The sequence below is a fragment of the Platalea leucorodia genome (assembly GCF_965183815.1).
Source record: "Platalea leucorodia genome assembly, chromosome: 4".
Classification (NCBI taxonomy): Eukaryota; Metazoa; Chordata; class Aves; order Pelecaniformes; family Threskiornithidae; genus Platalea; species Platalea leucorodia.
The window spans coordinates 49,534,841-49,552,136 of record NC_138826.1 but is presented as its reverse complement, the minus strand read 5'-3'; the positions used below and the strand labels follow the sequence as shown (position 1 = coordinate 49,552,136).

The following is a 17,296-nucleotide window of genomic DNA, read 5'->3' as shown; positions in this document are numbered from 1 at the left end:
AATGTAATGATGATACCTTCTGTTGCTTGCTTGCTTGCTTTCCTTTTTCCTATTGCTGAGCAGGAGGAAGCAAGCTAGCCAGCTCTTGTGCAGACTTTCTTACGTCCTGCCTACTTGAGCAGTTTTCTCTGCTGTTTCTCTGTATTTTGGGGAAAGGTCTACTGATGCCAGCCGTGTTGCATCTATTTTCTGTAGGAAAGTGTTGTCAACTTCTCACCGCTCTCCATTTACTAGTGTAAAGCGCTGGTCTGTTCCTGCGATCAGACAGAGCAGGCAGTGTCCAGAAATGGCTTCCTAACATGTACCTTGCTGTGAACAGAAAAGCTGAACAGTAAACAGGATTTCTTATTTTGGTTACTTACTTTGGCTGATGAAAGCTGAAAATTCTTGTCTTGAATATAAGAACATTTTTTTTGACAATGATAAGTGAAAAGCTAAGCTTTGTCCTTGCATCAGTGTTGTTCCTTACATGTAGTAATGCTGTCTCTTTAGGACAGCTTTTGAAATTGTGTAGGTTTGCATGTGCCTTATGCCTATATTAGCTATTCTCTCATTAGAGCCTTCTGTTTCTAAGACATTTTTGGATATTGAATGAATTGCAGTTTTTTGCAATTAGGTGTGTGAAAGACAGACACAGTCGTTTGGAGGATATGTTTGGAATAAGTTTGGACTCTGATGTATTGCTGCTTTTGCTTTGGTGTCCATTTTTGTCATTGCATATAATCTTCCTGGTTTGAACTAATTCTTGGTTCATTAGTAAAGTGCTTATTTTTTTTCCCCCTCATCGAGGAACTATATTACTTTCTGATATGGAAGAGTATGCGTGAGATATAATCATGTAGAAGTGCATAAAAAGATTTCTGTCCCTTTTCTTATGAAGTCTAAGCTTTGGACGCCTCTCTGGCTGGACTGTAGAAAAAATATTTTTGTCAGCAATTCATTGAAAATTTGGAGCTGTACTTTAGCTCTCACTGAAGTACATACCACTAGGATTGCTTAAACGAATTTACATAGCCGCGGTATTTGCAACAGAGCCAGTACTCTGTTGTGAAGATTTGGGTCCCTTGCGCCACAGCTAACAAAGTGCACCGCAACCATTTTTAAGCAGCTGTTGCGGCATTACATGGCTGAGCCGAAATACAAACTGCTCTTCATCCAGGAGGTTATGCTCACTGCTGGACTCGCAAATGCCTGGAATTAAGATGTTCTTACTTTTAAAGTTAAAAATATTACTTAATTCCTGCCTACCTTCTTGTCTCTCAGCTGGAGCATCCGGTTTCATATTACACCGAATAAAAAGTGAATGCCACGTGTGTTTATTCCTCTTGGCTGGGCTTTCTTGCTGTCAAATGCTGCTTTTAGGTATTGAAAATCTTTCTGTGAATAACCAGGCAAGTTTTGGTTATAGGCAAAACTTTTATTTGCTATTTTATTCCCTTTTATTGTGCACTGAAATTTATGACTTAATGTTTCTCTAAGTTAGTATCCAATGAATTCCGCGAATAAACACTTATGATGCTCAAGTTATTTTTGCAGTTGCTGCCATGAACCGTTAGGACAGAGAGAGGACATCCAGGACAAATATTTGGATTTAAGGCCATTGGCTGAACTGTAGTTTCTCCCATGGGGTCCTTACTGCCCCATTCAGCTAGCACATGTTGGCTTTTCTACTCTTCACCCATCACTGGAGGGCAAGCACATCTTTAAAATCTTTTTTTTTTTTTTTTTTCATCATCTTTTAAAATCTTTTTTTTTTTTTTTTTTTTTTTGGTGAATTTGCAATTCCTCCTCTGTTCATGATCCCACATTCATGTTTAGAGTCCAGTTTTCTGTCTCCAAGCTGGAAAAGTCCTTAGGGAAAGTTCAGGAGGATCTTCCTTCCAAGTGTGACGCCTTTGGCTTCTCCCTCCAGTCTCGCAGCAGTTCTATAGGGAGAAGGCTTTGTCAGAGGAAATCTGAGATTATTCTGAGGAGTTCCTCAGAGCTCCTTTTTTAGAAGCAGCTGTTGGTAGCGGACCTTTTGCAATTCCTCTTCTGTCTGCCGTAAACCCCTCCCCCAGTTAAAGAGAGCAGAAGAAGCGTCTTTAAAGGCAGGATGTAGCCTTCTGGAATTTTCCTGTCGTATTTGCCTACTTCTTGAATCACGAGATGTTTGGTAGAAGACAAGGATCTGCTGTCGGGGAAGAGGGAATGTCTGAAGTGTTGGCTATGCTTCCTGAGAGGGGTGGGTTATGGGAGAGAAGGCCTCAGTTTAGCGACTTCTGAATCTAATCAGTGATGGAAAGCCAAGCCATCCACTTTCTAAGTAGTTTTTGAAATAGAGGAGAGCTATTTTTCAGATCAGCATAGTGAGATTTTTGAGACTATAACCACTGATGCATTTTTAAAGCGTGTTTGTAGATTGACAGCATAACAAAAGTTGCCTCAGAACTTGGAAGAAAGGGAGGTAACAGTGCTGTGATACACACCTAAGTGTGTCTTCATGAGTGATACACTGTGATATTAAGTATTTTCTGTGGCATGCTATGGGCTAAGAAATAGTTAATAAATTTAAGAAGGAAGTCAGTTCTATAAGGAATGCCCTCGTCAAATTTTGTATTCAGTCCTTGTATGGTCATACCTGTTTATCCAGACCACATGGTCTGAAGGCTCATTTCATTAAGCTTGTGGTTACTTGTAAGCATCGGAAATGCTTCTATCTCTGAAATCTGTGAAGTTGCAGAATATAATTCACAGATTTAATAGATATTCTCTTGATTTAAGAACTGATACCTCCTCCTCTTTTGTTTTTAGAAGCTTGATCCTCTACACAGCTCCAAGATTTTTTTTTTTTTTTTAATGTTGCTACCTTTGCCGTCTTTAATACTAATGCTGAGTGGCATTTTAAAATAGTATTAATTAACATATATTAGACAATGTATTTTTAGACTGCCTCTAAACTTCTAGTCAACACAGCTCCTGAACTTGTTTCAGGCTAGCAATCCTGTAATCTTGAATACTCTTCCGAGGTTGCTGCTGCTGGTCTAACTCCCAAGAGCAATGATCTGAGGAGGCAGATTGTGTATCTCCAACTGAGGTTCTTCAAAATGTTGCCTGACTGGCTGTATACCCCTTTGTTTTGTAGCTTTTGGCTAAAATCTTAGAGCAAGAAGAAACTGGAAGTTTTCAGGACTGAAAGCTGTTGAAACTTACCTGTCTTGTCCTGAATGTTTGGATCTGTAGTTGGGCTTGCGAAGATTGCCCAGAGCTTGCTGCTCACAGAAAATTTCGAGGAGTATGATGTTACAGAATATACTTCAAAGCGTTTGTCTTTGCAAAGACACTGGCTCTGCAGAAACAAGTTGGTTTCCTTTCTTTGGTTTGATTTATGGCATACACTAATTAAATGATCCTATCTCCTTGACGGTTCTTTGCTATGCAGTTGTCTTCTAGAAAACGTATTGTTCTTTGGAACATGCAGCTACTATCTAGGCTATTAGCTTAAGAATTAATACCCTCTAACCTCAGTGAAAAACTTCCATGCTGCTACAGTCTCGTGCATGAGTGACCGTTCCTGTCCCATCTTTAGTCCTGAGACCTTGTCCTTTAATGCAGGCACCCTCTTTCAAGGTTTGGTTATGATCTGCTGCTTCCAGCTTGCTCTGCTCATGATCACGGTTGTGGGATTAGCATTCCTTCTCAAATACTTCCTTGCACATGGAAAGCTTTTAAAACTCTCAACTTCAGTTCAGTTGCTTCCAGCTTCTTGTGATTTTTTTTTTTTTTTTTTTTTCTTTTAGTATTACTTAGTTCCTTTCTGTCTGTTCCCTAAGAGCGGAAGATCTCTCTCTTAAACTGTGATCGCTCTTTCTGCATTATGCATCTTTTGGTTCTGCTTCCTTCACCTCTGTGTTCCATCTTCTGTTTGTATTCAAAGGGATGAGCATGGTTTTCAAGCCCTTGTGAGACAACTATTTATTTTCTGTGTGTCTTCCATCTTTCCAATATACCTCTGTAATGGTATGCTGATTTAATTCTTCTGAAGTGTTGACATATTAAGTCGAACGTATCTTAAACTTGTAAGCAAACACACTTACTCCATAAGCCAATATTCTTTTTCCAGTGCTGCCTTCTTTCAACAGCTGCTGCCTACCAAAGGATGCTACCTGGGAATTGGACATATCTTTCCTTTAGGAAACAAAGCTGGAATGTACTGATCCATATCTGAAATGTATTTCCTACTCAATTTCTGTGTGATTACTACCAAAGTCTGAAGAGTCCTCTGCAACAAACTCCCTTGCGTTTCCAAAGGAACTAGAAAGCACAAGCAGTATCCCGTCATATGTGCAGTACAAGGATTGCCAAGCACTGCCTTTTTTTTTTTTTCTTCAGTAAAAGCTTTTTCTTTTTTTTTTTTCTTAAAACATGCAGGGAGCTATGCCTTAGGCTCTGGAAAATTGTGGAGCCTTTAAAAAGTCATTCCTCTGTGTTTCCCTACACATCCACATCCACTCCCTTTTGGGTTTGTATTAATCAACAGCAGAAAAGTGTGTCACACAGTTTAGAAGCTACTGTATTTAGAAGAGAAACCAGCACAGAATGCCACGAGATCTATTTTAGAATATTGAACCTGCAAGCATATGTGTTTTGTAAAATAATTAGGAAAAAGTAGTACAAAATTACATTATAATTTATCCTAACCGAGACCAATGTGTATTCTAAAAGCTGTTTATTTTAGAAATACTTTGGTGGTTCCATTAGAGATGAGAGTATAGCTTGTGTCATCAGTTTTTCCAAGTGTGTGCATGGGGCAGTGTAGCTACTATGGAAAGAAAAAGCAGGTTGTATTTTTGATTCCTGAAGAGCAAGGAACAAAAAATCCTCCATTTTAAAATAAGAAGCGTAATGTGCCTTTTGGCTTCCAGAAAAACGATATTAAGAGTGTGGTCAGCTGTTTGGCATTGGAAGTAAGATTTTCTGAACATCCACTTTCTCTTTTTGAAACCACAGCTCAATGATGACTGTAAAGATTAGGATGTGGGGCTCCCCCTCCCCATTTTTTGCCTTTGGTTATTTTGTCCTGGCTTATGGAAAAGTGTGGACAGAAACTAGTGCTCCTGTGGCAAGGAGTCTTGCCCATGGGCACAGATTTAAAGGCAAAGATGGAACTCCTCAGCAGAGCGCTTGTTGCTTAATTGGTACGCATGTGGTACAGAAACCAGAAAATGTTACCTTTTTTTTTTTTTTTTTTTTTTTTTTTTTTTCATTTTGGGCTGGCAACTCCGTCTTTTCTCTCTGACAGTTTAGGGTGTCCCCCGCCCCCTTCTTCTACTCTCCAGAAAGTAATTCTTATTTTTAATTCCAGGAAAGTTGGAATTATGTTGCAGGTTCCAAGTTCAACTGTGGTTTTAAATAGTACTGACAATTGGAAAAGTTTCCTTAATTTTAGAGATCTGAGTAGCTTCTACTTTCTGTTTGCAGTAGCAGTGTATTGGCACAGATTCCCCCAATCTTTCAAAGCCCAGCCTCACACATTTATTTATCTTATCACCTCTTTCTTCTTGTAGATCTTGTCGAGAGGGGGGAGCAGGAAGCAATTGTATTGCTGATCATCTTCCAGTTTTTCCTTGGTAGCTCTTCAGAAAAATTATTCCAACTTTGCACATAAGTAAAAATAAATCTCTTTTTAGTGTCTTTCAGATGTAGCTATCAAATTGAATGAGAGTGTCTTCTGAATCAGAGAAATATTACAGGTAATCTGAACTCGGTCTTCTAGACCTGTGAGTTGACTTGATGGACAGTATTGTGGCCTGTAAGGAGGATGCATTCATTATGGGTAATGCCTTTCGAAGATGGAAGGATGTTCACTGTTGTGCTTGATTCAGCTCAGGAGAGGAGTATTGTGGTGCTTGATACTTGGTTCTAAAATATATTCTGGTCCCAAACCGTTCCTCATGGTGCATATTGCTTTTTTAGCATCTAAAAAGACTGGTGATATGGCTTTGAAAGGTTAGCTGTCTAAATTTTCTTCTTTTTTTCTTCAAAATTTGGGTGATTTGTTACATTTGTTTGTTAAACTACAGTAAAAATAGCTAATTCGTTCTTACTAAATATTTTGGATAGAGTGGCGTTATTGTAGGATGATGAAAAATGCTTTTGGTTTTGAGATTGAAAGAGAAGTTTGCTGATCAAGTAGAGAATGCCATGTCGTCTTCTTTCTTCTAAAACATTTGTGGGGGTTTTCTTCCTAATTTTCTGAGACTGAGGACACTGTTCTCTAAACTTGCTAATGGGATCAAATCAACTTAATATGGAGCATGACATTTGATGATAAAGTTGATTGCTTACACCCAGCTTTGATTGGAGCAAGCTTAGTGGTCATTTGGAATATACTGAGCGCAAATGTGGCTTATACCATTTCATCTTGGCTGCTTCTCAAGTTCAATTTGGTACAATGCAGCCCTTGTGCTATTGTAAAGTCTTTGAACTGAACATCTCCTGTATTTATCTACTATGTAAGCACTTGATTTTTTTAGGATTTTAGCCAAACAATTTTTAAAAAGTCAAGAAAATTGGCATATTTAACACTGTTCATTTGTTACTGTGTTACGCTTGCAGAACAACTTTAATTTTCACCATTTCCTTCACTAAATTACAGTGGTCCTCAGTTTATCCCAGTGGTTCTGCTGTTGGCCCCCAAAGAGAGTTTAAATCTCCTACCAAAGCCTTTTGTGTACATCTGAAATGCCATATTCAGTCAGTAACCCAAAACTGAATGTCTTTTTTCATTTCAGAGCTGTGGATGGTCTTACTTTTCCTCTTCTTCTCCCCTGCCCCAAATGAAAAACAGGAGAGCTGAGGACTAAAGATATTAGATTTAATTTGCTGCATCCTTGCTTAACTACCACCAGAATTTCTGGGCATGGTAGCAAGAGTTGAAAGTGCTTTATTCCACTACTAATTCTTCTGTTATCTCTTAGTGATGCTCTTGTAAAATATGCTAGTGCTCTGTTCTTTAGGATACAGTAATGCAGGAAGTGGATAAGGTAAAAGAGAAACTTAAATACAGAAGCAGAAATTTCTGAGGTGTTACATCATGTCATGAAATTAAAAGGGTAAGAAACAGATACAGATGTCTGTGCTCCTTTATAAGCAGAAACTTTATTCTGAAATGCTGCAAGCTCCTCAAGCAGTAGAGGTGTAGTTCACAGAGCGTGAAAGATGTGTGTGAATAAATACAAGAGCATAGACCCAAGTAACGACTAAAGTACAGGTCTTCTGCTTTGCAATAGTAATCACTAATGTGCACCTAGTAGCATTAGATCTTTTTGTGATAATTATTGATTGCTTTTTAACTTCAAGGCAAGAAGATTTCCTCAAAGTAATGTTAATCATGAAAATTAAGATTTAAATTCATAGTCCCAACTGCAAAATTGAAAACTCGGGTTTCGGATTGTCTCTTTAAATGCTCTTTTACCATAATTCATTGTCAGCTGAAATTTGTACATTATGAGGCTAAGTACTGTGTTCTGCACAACTCTGATTATTATGCTTTTTTCTTTTGCAGCTCCAGATAAAAGCCTTTGTTTCTACTCAAATGCTTAAAAAATAAAGTCAGTTGTTACCATTCTGAAGGTTTAACTGTGGATGGCTTATATGCTGTGAACTGTTGGTTCAGGAACTGTAGAAGTGTTCCCCTTGACTGCGCTGCTGATAGTTTGATTCAGTTGTTATAGCTGAGTCTGCACTGCTCAGTTGGAAGACATTTGTGCTGTTGACTTTGGGGAAGTCTGTAGGTTCAAATTTGTGTTGAGAAACTCTTGAATCAGTGCTACACTGCTCAGAGTGCCAATCTTAAGTTGATGATTCCCTACCCCTATACTGTTTTTTTCCTTGAATGTGTGTACAAATATCAGTTAAAAAAAAAAAAGCACAGCACAAACCAGCTTTTCTTCTCCCTCCCCCAGTTAAAAATGTCTAGTTTACGGTAACTGAACCAGATGCTGGCTAAGTCCACAGTTACTGTTAGAAATATAATAGCTATTAATCTTTTGGACCTCTTGTTCTCCTATTTCCCCAATTGTCATTGAGTATTTGACCAAAAAATACTTTGTTGCAGCTGGAAGGCTTCTATGTGATCTTCCTGTTAGCTATGTAGTGGATTATGGATACACAAAATAAAAGGCTGTCAGCAAAGTGAAAAGTAGGGAGGAGGTGGAGGGAATATTGAAATCGCTTGGTTTTCGTGTTATGTTAGCTATTCTTTTTCAGGATCTTCGTCAGCTCAGAGGATGCTCTGAGATTTGACCTGTAATTATTTTATATTTAGTAGATAGACACGCTGCTTTAAAAATGCATAGCTTAGCAGCATATGTGACACTGTCAGTACTCCTAGGAATGTAATTTGAGGAGAAAAATAATTTTACGTACTTTGTTTTTTCCCATAATGCTGAGAGTACATCTGGGTTGAAATTAAATGACTAGCATTTGCTGTTGACTGCTGTGAATGGTGTTTGGGAAAGTGGTCAGTGTAAATACTGGCCTTAGCACAAGGGTGGACTGACCATACCTACCTGCCTCATAGAGCAAGGAGTTAGATTTGGTTATCAGCTTAGGTTCCTGTTACACAAGGAGAGTATTTTTTTGTAAGGTGAGACCAGTATTTTGCTGTCTTGCATCTGACAAAGAAGTTTCCATTTGCTTTGAGGTGTTGTTAGAATTTCTTTAAAAGAGAAATCATTTGGGCACTTTTTTGGCTGTTTGGTGGGCTTAAAAACAGTGTTGTGATAAGTAGCATAGTAGTTTTCAAGCTTGAACTTTGGCTTTTTGCTGAGATGCATGAACAACTGGATGAGTGTTTTATTATTTGAATTGTGGTGTGCCTTTTGTATAACTGGCAAAAGAGACTAACCAGCTTTCCTTCAAGCATTTGAGTGAAAGTATGCTGAATTGATGGGAAATGGCCATTGCTGTATTAGGAAAAATACTGCAGAACAATGTGCAATTATTTTGTGACAATTTGTATCTATGAGCAAATAGGACCAGAAGCATGTCACACAGTCATCTACAAGTAAAAATAATCAGCACCATTTGGAGTCAATGTAGATGCTGTTTTTGTAGCACCAGTAACACTTTTTTTTTTTTCTTTAGGTTCTTGATTGTTACAGACCATTTGCTGAAATGTCCAGAGTTGGTAAAAGCCCTCTATGCCAAACTGAGCAATCAAGAAAGGTAACCCCAAAAACCAGTGTGGCTTTTAGTATTTAGCATTCCATATAGAGTATCCTGTTCACATGATTGAAAAACTGTGTGGTTTCATAGTTGGCACAAAATCTCTAAATACATGTTTCTATGTCAGTAATGGTTTTAAATTGGTTGGTTAACATTACAGCTTAGCCACAACTGGCAGTGATTTATGTAGGGTTGCAGAATCCAGGTTGGCGCCATTACTCAGTAAAGAAATACTTCAGGAAAAAAAAAAAAAAAAAAAAAAAAGACAAGATTTCATGCCTGTGTCTTGATTTCGTAAGAGCACCACACCCTGCAGTGTTTTACAGCTGTATTTTAAATGTCCTCAGCTGTTCATACTCCTGTTGTAATTACAAGAAATTAAAAGGAAGCCTTTACTAAAGTTGGAAGTGTATCTAATACTGGTTAGCAGAACCTAAAAAACATAGATGTGCAGATGCCCATGATTACTTAATCTTTTAGCGTTTCCACTATTGAAAATATAAAATGCTTCAAAACACCTTCACTTTGAAAGAAAAGAGCTAGTTTTCCTTCAAGCGTTTGAGTACCTGTATGCTGAATTGATAGGAAATGGCCATTGCTGTAATTGGGAAAATGCTCATTTACAATTGCTTCAATAAAGAATCGGGGAAGATAAAAAATTATTTTGTTAGAATAATCAACTTTGGGAAATCCTATGCTATAATTCTACAGCTCCTCCAGCTGCTTGAAGATCTTCTGATCTGGTTTGTGTATTCAACATGGCTACTTTGTTCCCCATTCACCCAGGGAAACTGCAAGTTCCCCCTATAGCTTTTGCAAGTGAAAGACAAAGCAGTAAACAAAGAAGTTTTTGGTTTTGTTTTTGGTTTTTTTCTTAATTTTTTTTCTGTGTTTTTTGCTGTGACTAAAGCCACAGTGTTAATACAAATGGGGGTGCAGATGCTGATCAGAGATTATAAAGAAACAAAAGGGATGGCAGGCAAAGAAAAAGTATGTGATAGGTTAAGAACCATAGATGAAATATCAATGTATAGGTATGGGATGGAAAACATGGGATGGGAATGATAAGGAGGGAAATACTCTCTTCTTCCTTTATTCAGGCTGACCAAATGGGAACGAATATGAGCTGTGTGCTTACTGTGCCTGGAGGTCGGCGCTCCTTAACTAGTTAGCGGGAAAGACTGTTTTAATTGAATGAGGTAGATTTAATTCTTTTGAGGGATGTCATGAATGGCAGCTTGTATGTTTTTGTAATGCCCTTGAGGACAGCCAGGACTGGGTTAGGTTGTTCAATTGTACTTACAGCAATAGATGCAATCAGTTTCTAGAAAGGTCTCAGCTGGATTTGTTGCACACACCATGCTACAGATGACGATCAGCTACTTTTGAGTGAAAGGCTTTTGGTGTAGGCATCATACGGATGATCACATGTGGGACGGATAGACACAGCATATTTGCTGAATTTATTATCTCAAGAGTTCTGCAAATCAAGTAAACTCAATTAAGTTTTTCAAAAACATAATCACAGTACAGTTTATTATGAATTTGATACTGCTTAATTTACTGTCAAACATATGGAAGTAAGTGGTGCAGAAACAGTCCTTTTGCATCTGAGTTATAGAAGAAAACCCTGCTGTGGCATCTTCCTATATAATGTTAGCATATTTAAGAATGCATTCTTTTGAGATATATGAGGAGACAAATCCAATTCAGATAAAAACATTTTGACTGTCATTAACTGGAGAAAAAAGTAACCGTATAAACCAAAGCATAGGGAATTCATTGTTTCAAAACGAGACAAGGAGCCTTCACCGCAAGAGTTGCCGCATTGGGTGTCCAATAAGGCTGACTAAGTCATATAAATGAAGAAAGGACAGATGTGGTATTGAGGTGTCTGGGGAAGGCAGCTTGAGCTCATGAATATATGGTAACTCTCAGTTACAGTATTCTCTATCGTGCACATTAAATACACTTACTTTAAATGTATTTACTGAAACAAAATTAACTATGCTGAGAAAGTTTGCGAATACATACATTAGTGGCGACTCTTAAAGTTGGCAGTTGCCTTAGATAACCAAAGTATATGCAGTTGCATAACCGCAGTTATTTGCACTATTCACAGTATTCGCACTATTCAAAGTATTTCCTGTAATTGAAATCTAGTGCATTTGTGATACTGCGGCCATGGTGTGTGCCATGAAGTAGTTCTTGTAGAAGTGGATCTGGAATCTGAATTTTCAATTAAAAGACAAATTCCTGACTTCTGGACAACTTTCTCTTTCATTTCCAAACAAATTTAAGCACTTCGGTGTTGCATGTCTGAGTTTGCAAATGGCCTGAAATAAATACTGTGATAATATGATCAGCTTCTTTAATGGTGTTCTGGCTTTGAAAAGTGTATGATGATGTGATGATGCCTGCCGTTTCTCTGCAAGTGATTATTGCAGAAACATATGGCTACGATATTGAGCCAAAAGATGGTAGATTCTTGAATTCTTTGCCAGATTTGAGATTTCCCTGCACATGTGTGCAAGTATTTGGCAGAAATATTTAGAAAAAGCCTACTTTGCTTTCATCCAATTTAGCCTTGAGCATGGACAATGTAAGTTAATGCCTTGATAGTCTTAATTGCATTGTAAAGTCTTCAAAACGAGGACACCTGTATTGTGCCTTTGTCGTGGTTTAACCCCAGCCAGCAACTAAGCACCACACAGCCGCTCGCTCACTCCCCCCCGGTGGGATGGGGGAGAGAATCGGAAGAGTAAAAGTGAGAAAACTCATGGGTTGAGATAAAGACAGTTTAATAGGTAAAGCAAAAGCCACACGCACAAGCAAAGCAAAGCAAGGAATTCATTCACTACTTCCCAGCGGCAGGCAGGTGTTCAGCCATCTCCAGGAAAGCAGGGCTCCATCACGCGTAACGGTTACTTGGGAAGACAAACGCCATCACACCCAATGTCCCCCCCTTCCTTCTTCTTCCCCCAGTTTATATACTGAGCATGATGTCATATGGTATGGAATAGCCCTTTGGCCAGTCTGGGTCAGCTGTCCTAGCTATGCTCCCTCCCAGCTTCTTATGCACCTGGCAGAGCACAAGAAGCTAAAAAGTCCTTGACTAGTGTAAACTCTACTCAGCAAGAACCAAAACATCAGTGTCTTATCAACATTATTCTCATCCTAAATCCAAAACACAGCACTCTACCAGCTACTAAGAAGAAAATTAACTCTATCCCAGCTGAAACCAGGACAGCCTTTTAAGAAGGGGTCTTGCTTTAACAGCAACTAAAATGCAACGGAATAGCTTCAGGTGTTTTTAGGAAGCTCAACTACTTGCATCTTTAGTTTTGATTTTTGTGTTATTTCATGTGAAGTATTCTCAGTGAACGATGTAGCCATTGATTGAATTACCAGCAGGGAAATGGGCACTCAGATAGTGTAAGCAGCACCGCTTCTTGCTTATGTTCAGCTACAGGGCTGCTAATGTCGATGTTGTGGTGGGGTTTTGTTCTTGGTAATGCTCACAGACACAGAATAGCTGAAGGTAGTGCTGGATTATAGTCCCTCACAAGTTTACCAGTTTTTGTTTAATAGGATGCTTACAAGTATCGTTTGAAGATGAAAGAATTGGAAAATTTCGAGGAAGGACCTAATTTCTCTTAGAGAACCATTGCTGTCAGTGAAGCATTTCAGGAAAGAGAAGTCCCATTCATAGAGAGAGAATGTCCCAAGTGTCTGGCACTTGCTAAGAGCTTATAAACCAAGCACGCTTGATACAAAAATTGTTTGGTGATAATAAAATTGATAGAATTTTACAATACTATTTTTAGACAGGCTTATCAAGACTTCACTTCAATTTGCAATAATGAGCTTCCAGATTTAAATTGCACTTTCATGCTGTGGTTTATTTGCAGACTACAGGAGACAGCAATGTGTTTTACTGATGACTGCAAAGACTTTATAGTAGCTGTTCTAAGTTCTTGCCAATTTGGTCATTTTCAGGAAGAACTAGTTTAAATTTGGCTAGGGGGGGGAAAAAAGGCAAGAGATTGACAAAAAGTCTTCCTAAGTGGTGCCTAAAGAAAAGGAAGATGACATGTACAGCATGATCATTTCCAAATAGAAATATAATCATAAATACACAAAATTATATTTTAGATATTGAACGGAGTGTTACAAAAATTCATGATGAGACATGCTAAAACTGGTACTAACAGTTGTCCTATCTGTTGTACTTAGCTATAGGCAAATAAGTAGGAACAAGCTGTCACCTGAATGGCTAAACAGTTGTGAGATCGTTCAAAAGAAATGAGCAAATTGCATTGTGTGGGAGAACTAACTTGGAAAAATTCGGGTGAGTCTTGGAAGAAAACTGAGAGAAACAATAGAAGAAAGGAATGTAAGGGAACTTGCACCAGAACAAAAAGCGTTGCTTTCAGGAAATTGTTGGCTGAATGGCAAGACTTGCTTGAAATTCAGGGGAAAGATGGGCATGCCCTGCATGACTGTGCCTGGAAGAAAACTCAGGAAAACAGTTTTGACATGAATGCCTAAAGAGAACAGAAAACTTTAAAAGAAATTACATACAGGTTGTGTTTTAATGTCACTTCTATTGCTCTGAAAGGATTATGGTTGTCTGAAAGGGCACCCAATTATATTGCAAGAGGAAGAGCTATGAAAATATTCCCCTATTGGCAATAATTTCATCTCACTAATACAGTTTATGCAAGTATGTGGTGAACCTCCAGCTTCTTTACAGAAGGATTCCTTGTTGTCGTTAAATGTGTATTTGGACTATTGGTGCAACAATAGCTGACTGGAATTCTGTTACGCAGGAGGTAGTGTTTTATTGGAATAATTCCCGTAATCATGAAGTCTGTGAGCAGCCTGTTTTCTTAGCTGAGCATATGCTTGAAAGGCTCTAAACTTGGTAAAAACTGGCATGTAAAATCTAGCCCTGTCTTAGGGATGAATGACATGTCTGTGCACTTAACTTGATTTTTGTGTAGTATGCCAAATCTGAAAACCTTCCTTCAGTTAGGGATGTTGGGTAACTGGACTCTGGTAGGCTGTAGATGGGCAAGCGTGTGATACCCAGCTGCAACCTGCAGAACAAACAGAACGACTGTTCTGTGTCGGTGCTCCGTCACATACGTAAGCAAAGCCTGGGAGAGAGGTTACCAGTGTTTGACAGCCTTCTGTCTGGAGTCCACCCTTTCCCAAATGTGTGGAGCGCATTTCTGTGCTACCGTGTTGAAAAAGCTTTTTGTCCTCATTCGGATAATTGTTTAATGCAGCTGTATTAACGACATTGAGTGTTGAGTTTAGCAAGAACTGAGTAGCTGTTACGTGATTAATAGGGGTGGGTTCTTGGAGGTTAATAAAGCAGTGACCGTGCTTTTTCCACAGAAAGAGACATTTCTCTTCCCCTTGTGACAACCTGCTTGGCAAATTTAAAAAAAAAAAAGAAAAAGCATTTGAACTATTCCACATGTTTAAATGTCAGTCCTTCCATCTGAATTGCAAATATTTTAGTGAAAGAAAACCCTGAGCCTGCTCTTGAATTCATACAATAAATAGCGCTCTTTCAGGTTGAGAGAATTACAGTGGGACTTCACTAACCCATGTGCTCCTCTGCGCTGGAGTTGAACAGGGAAGCTGTAGGAGGGCCTCTGCCATGTTTAAGTCCTGCTTCCACAAAATACTCCCAGTTTGCCCTAACAACATGAAAGGATATTGGAAATAAAACGACATTAAAGCTGTTAAAATAAATGACCCAAGTGCATTTATAGAGCAGCTTCATTGTGTATCCACTTACTTGCTGGTTTAATACAATGAATAACTCTTATTGGGGATATGAGTAATTAACTTGGATTTACCGTAGTCTATCTAGTGGCAATTATAAAACAGCTGTAAAGAACCGAGTGTGCATATCAAGTTTTATTTCCCCTGTTTCTGCTCAGAATTGGTTTGGGGTTAGGGAGGAGAATTAATGAAGGACTGCGTGCAAGGCAAGGGCCGTGAAAAGCTGGTATTTTCAAACGGAAGCTGTCAAATAGTCTGTGTTTACTTTGCTGAACTTAACAACAGCTTTTAAGAGCTGTTTTGGTGGAAATTTTACACATACGGAATATGCAGTCACAGTAATGTTATGTTAGGACATAAGAAATTAGAAATTGAAATAGACTTGAGAAAAATATTGACTTGACTGTCTGGCCAGATTGTATTAATTGAATGATGAATTAAATTAATGGTGTGCAGAAATAAACCAGCAAACAGGAACTGATTGCCAGTGTTCATAAGACTTCTTAATTTTTAAAAATCAGCTCTGTTACTAGCCTGCTAATTCTTTGTATCATTTTTAACAACTGTATCTGCTTATTCTACTGATAATTCTATATAGCTTAGTGAATTTGATTAACAAGTTGTTTTCCGATTCTAGAGTTACTTTGTTAGAGCTGATAATGGCGGAAATAAGTGAGAAGAACCCAGTTACTAGTGAAGAAATGAATGTGTTCATGAGACATGCTGACTTCCTTGCAGGCTGTTTCCAAGAGAAGTGTGAAGCTGTGCTCAAGTTAACTTCTGCAGCCGATGCAGAAGATGAGGTATGCCTGATAAAAAACTTCATAGTACTAGAATTGAAGTGGCAAATCTTCGTTGCCACTATTACCCAAGTGGCACTTGTGTACATTCCCAGTTTACTTTATATTGGGAAAGCAGTGACAGAGTTCACAGGAGAATCTGTAAGACAGCAGTCAATTTTGCTTTTAATTTCAGGATGACAAAGAATACTGTACTTTGAGATAGAAATAAATCTACCACAGTGTTAAAAGACCTCAAAATTTTAAAAATGTTCAAGTTGGTACATGTTTGGATGTTTTATTATGTTCTTACTAAGGATTGCTTCTATAATTTATTTGGGTTGTGAATTATATTTTATTCAAATATGAATCAAAACTTAAAATATTTATTTTATTTATAGGTGGGAAGCAGCATCTCTTTCCCACCCCCCCTTAAAATTGGGATAAAAATGGACTAAATTTTTTTTTTCCTAGCAGTACTAAAATAAGTAAATCATGGGGGGTTTTCTAAATTTAAATAACTGATGATAACTTGATAATGAATAAATCATTAAGGTCCCAAATACTAGTTCTTTGCAAATGTATTTGGCTACTTGTAAAACAGGTGTTCCTGATCTGTTTGGGACCTGAAACATCAAGTTCTGATCATGGAGAGCTGTGGTGTGTATGTGATTGACTCAGTGCAGGGGAGCTATCTGAAATGTAGAGTGATCCTCCCTGCAAGCAAGGGCTTTCGTTACTGACTCTTCCCCATTTCCCAACGATTTGGGGCGCTCTGGTGGACCTTGCATGGCTCTGACAAGGCGGCACTCCTGAGGCCCGCTAGCGTCCACAGCATCAAGTTGCAGAGCTCGCTGGGCTCTTAGTGGCAGACGGCTCCTGTCTCCTGAGCACCCAGACACTTGCCCCAACTCCAGTCCACTTGGAAGAAATCTGTTATTGCTTCAGACTTAATGAACTGGTTCTGTTGAGGATGGCCACAATGAAGTCCCTTTGCAAGCTAAATAGGAAGGCTTTTATGGGTCACAGATGGTTTGTGGGTTGCACTTTGGGAACCTCTGATGCAGAGCTGTCCTGCATGGCCTTATTTTATTTCCTCCTTATGAAGTATCCAAGAGTCGCTGGCTACTTGCCACACCATATAGTGCAGTAAGGAGGTTTAGGCCATCTAAGGGTAGAGGTCTTTTCAAATAATCTGGTGTTCTATTTTTCCTCTTGCTTTCAACAAGCTGCTTGAAGATCTAACAACGCCTTTGGGAATACAGAAAGCAACTTGCACCATAACTTGCAGTGACCTTATTTGTGCTGTATTAGATCATCGTATTGTGAGCGGGCACTGCCGGGTCACATTGGTCTCAGTGACTCTGTATGAGATCCCTCTCATAGATAAAGTTTTCATGTTTTCAGCTGATTTGGGGGTGAGGTTGGGTTTTTTTTGTTTGTTTTTTGTTTGTTTGTTTGTTTTAAGACAACTAGCCACAAAACTAAAAGCCTGAGAAATCTAG

General features: G+C 38.6%; 1 protein-coding gene across 1 annotated transcript in view; it reads left to right on the top strand.

Moving 5' to 3' along the window:
• ATXN10 (ataxin 10) overlaps window positions 1-17,296 on the top strand; it is a gene marked incomplete at its 5' end in the record, with an annotated part of 121,842 nt that overhangs the window by 47,498 nt on the left and 57,048 nt on the right. Inside the window, one exon of the mRNA XM_082308963.1 lies at window positions 15,650-15,815. Within this exon, the coding sequence (XP_082165089.1) occupies window positions 15,650-15,815 (166 nt within the window). The remainder of the gene's footprint in view (window positions 1-15,649; window positions 15,816-17,296) is intronic.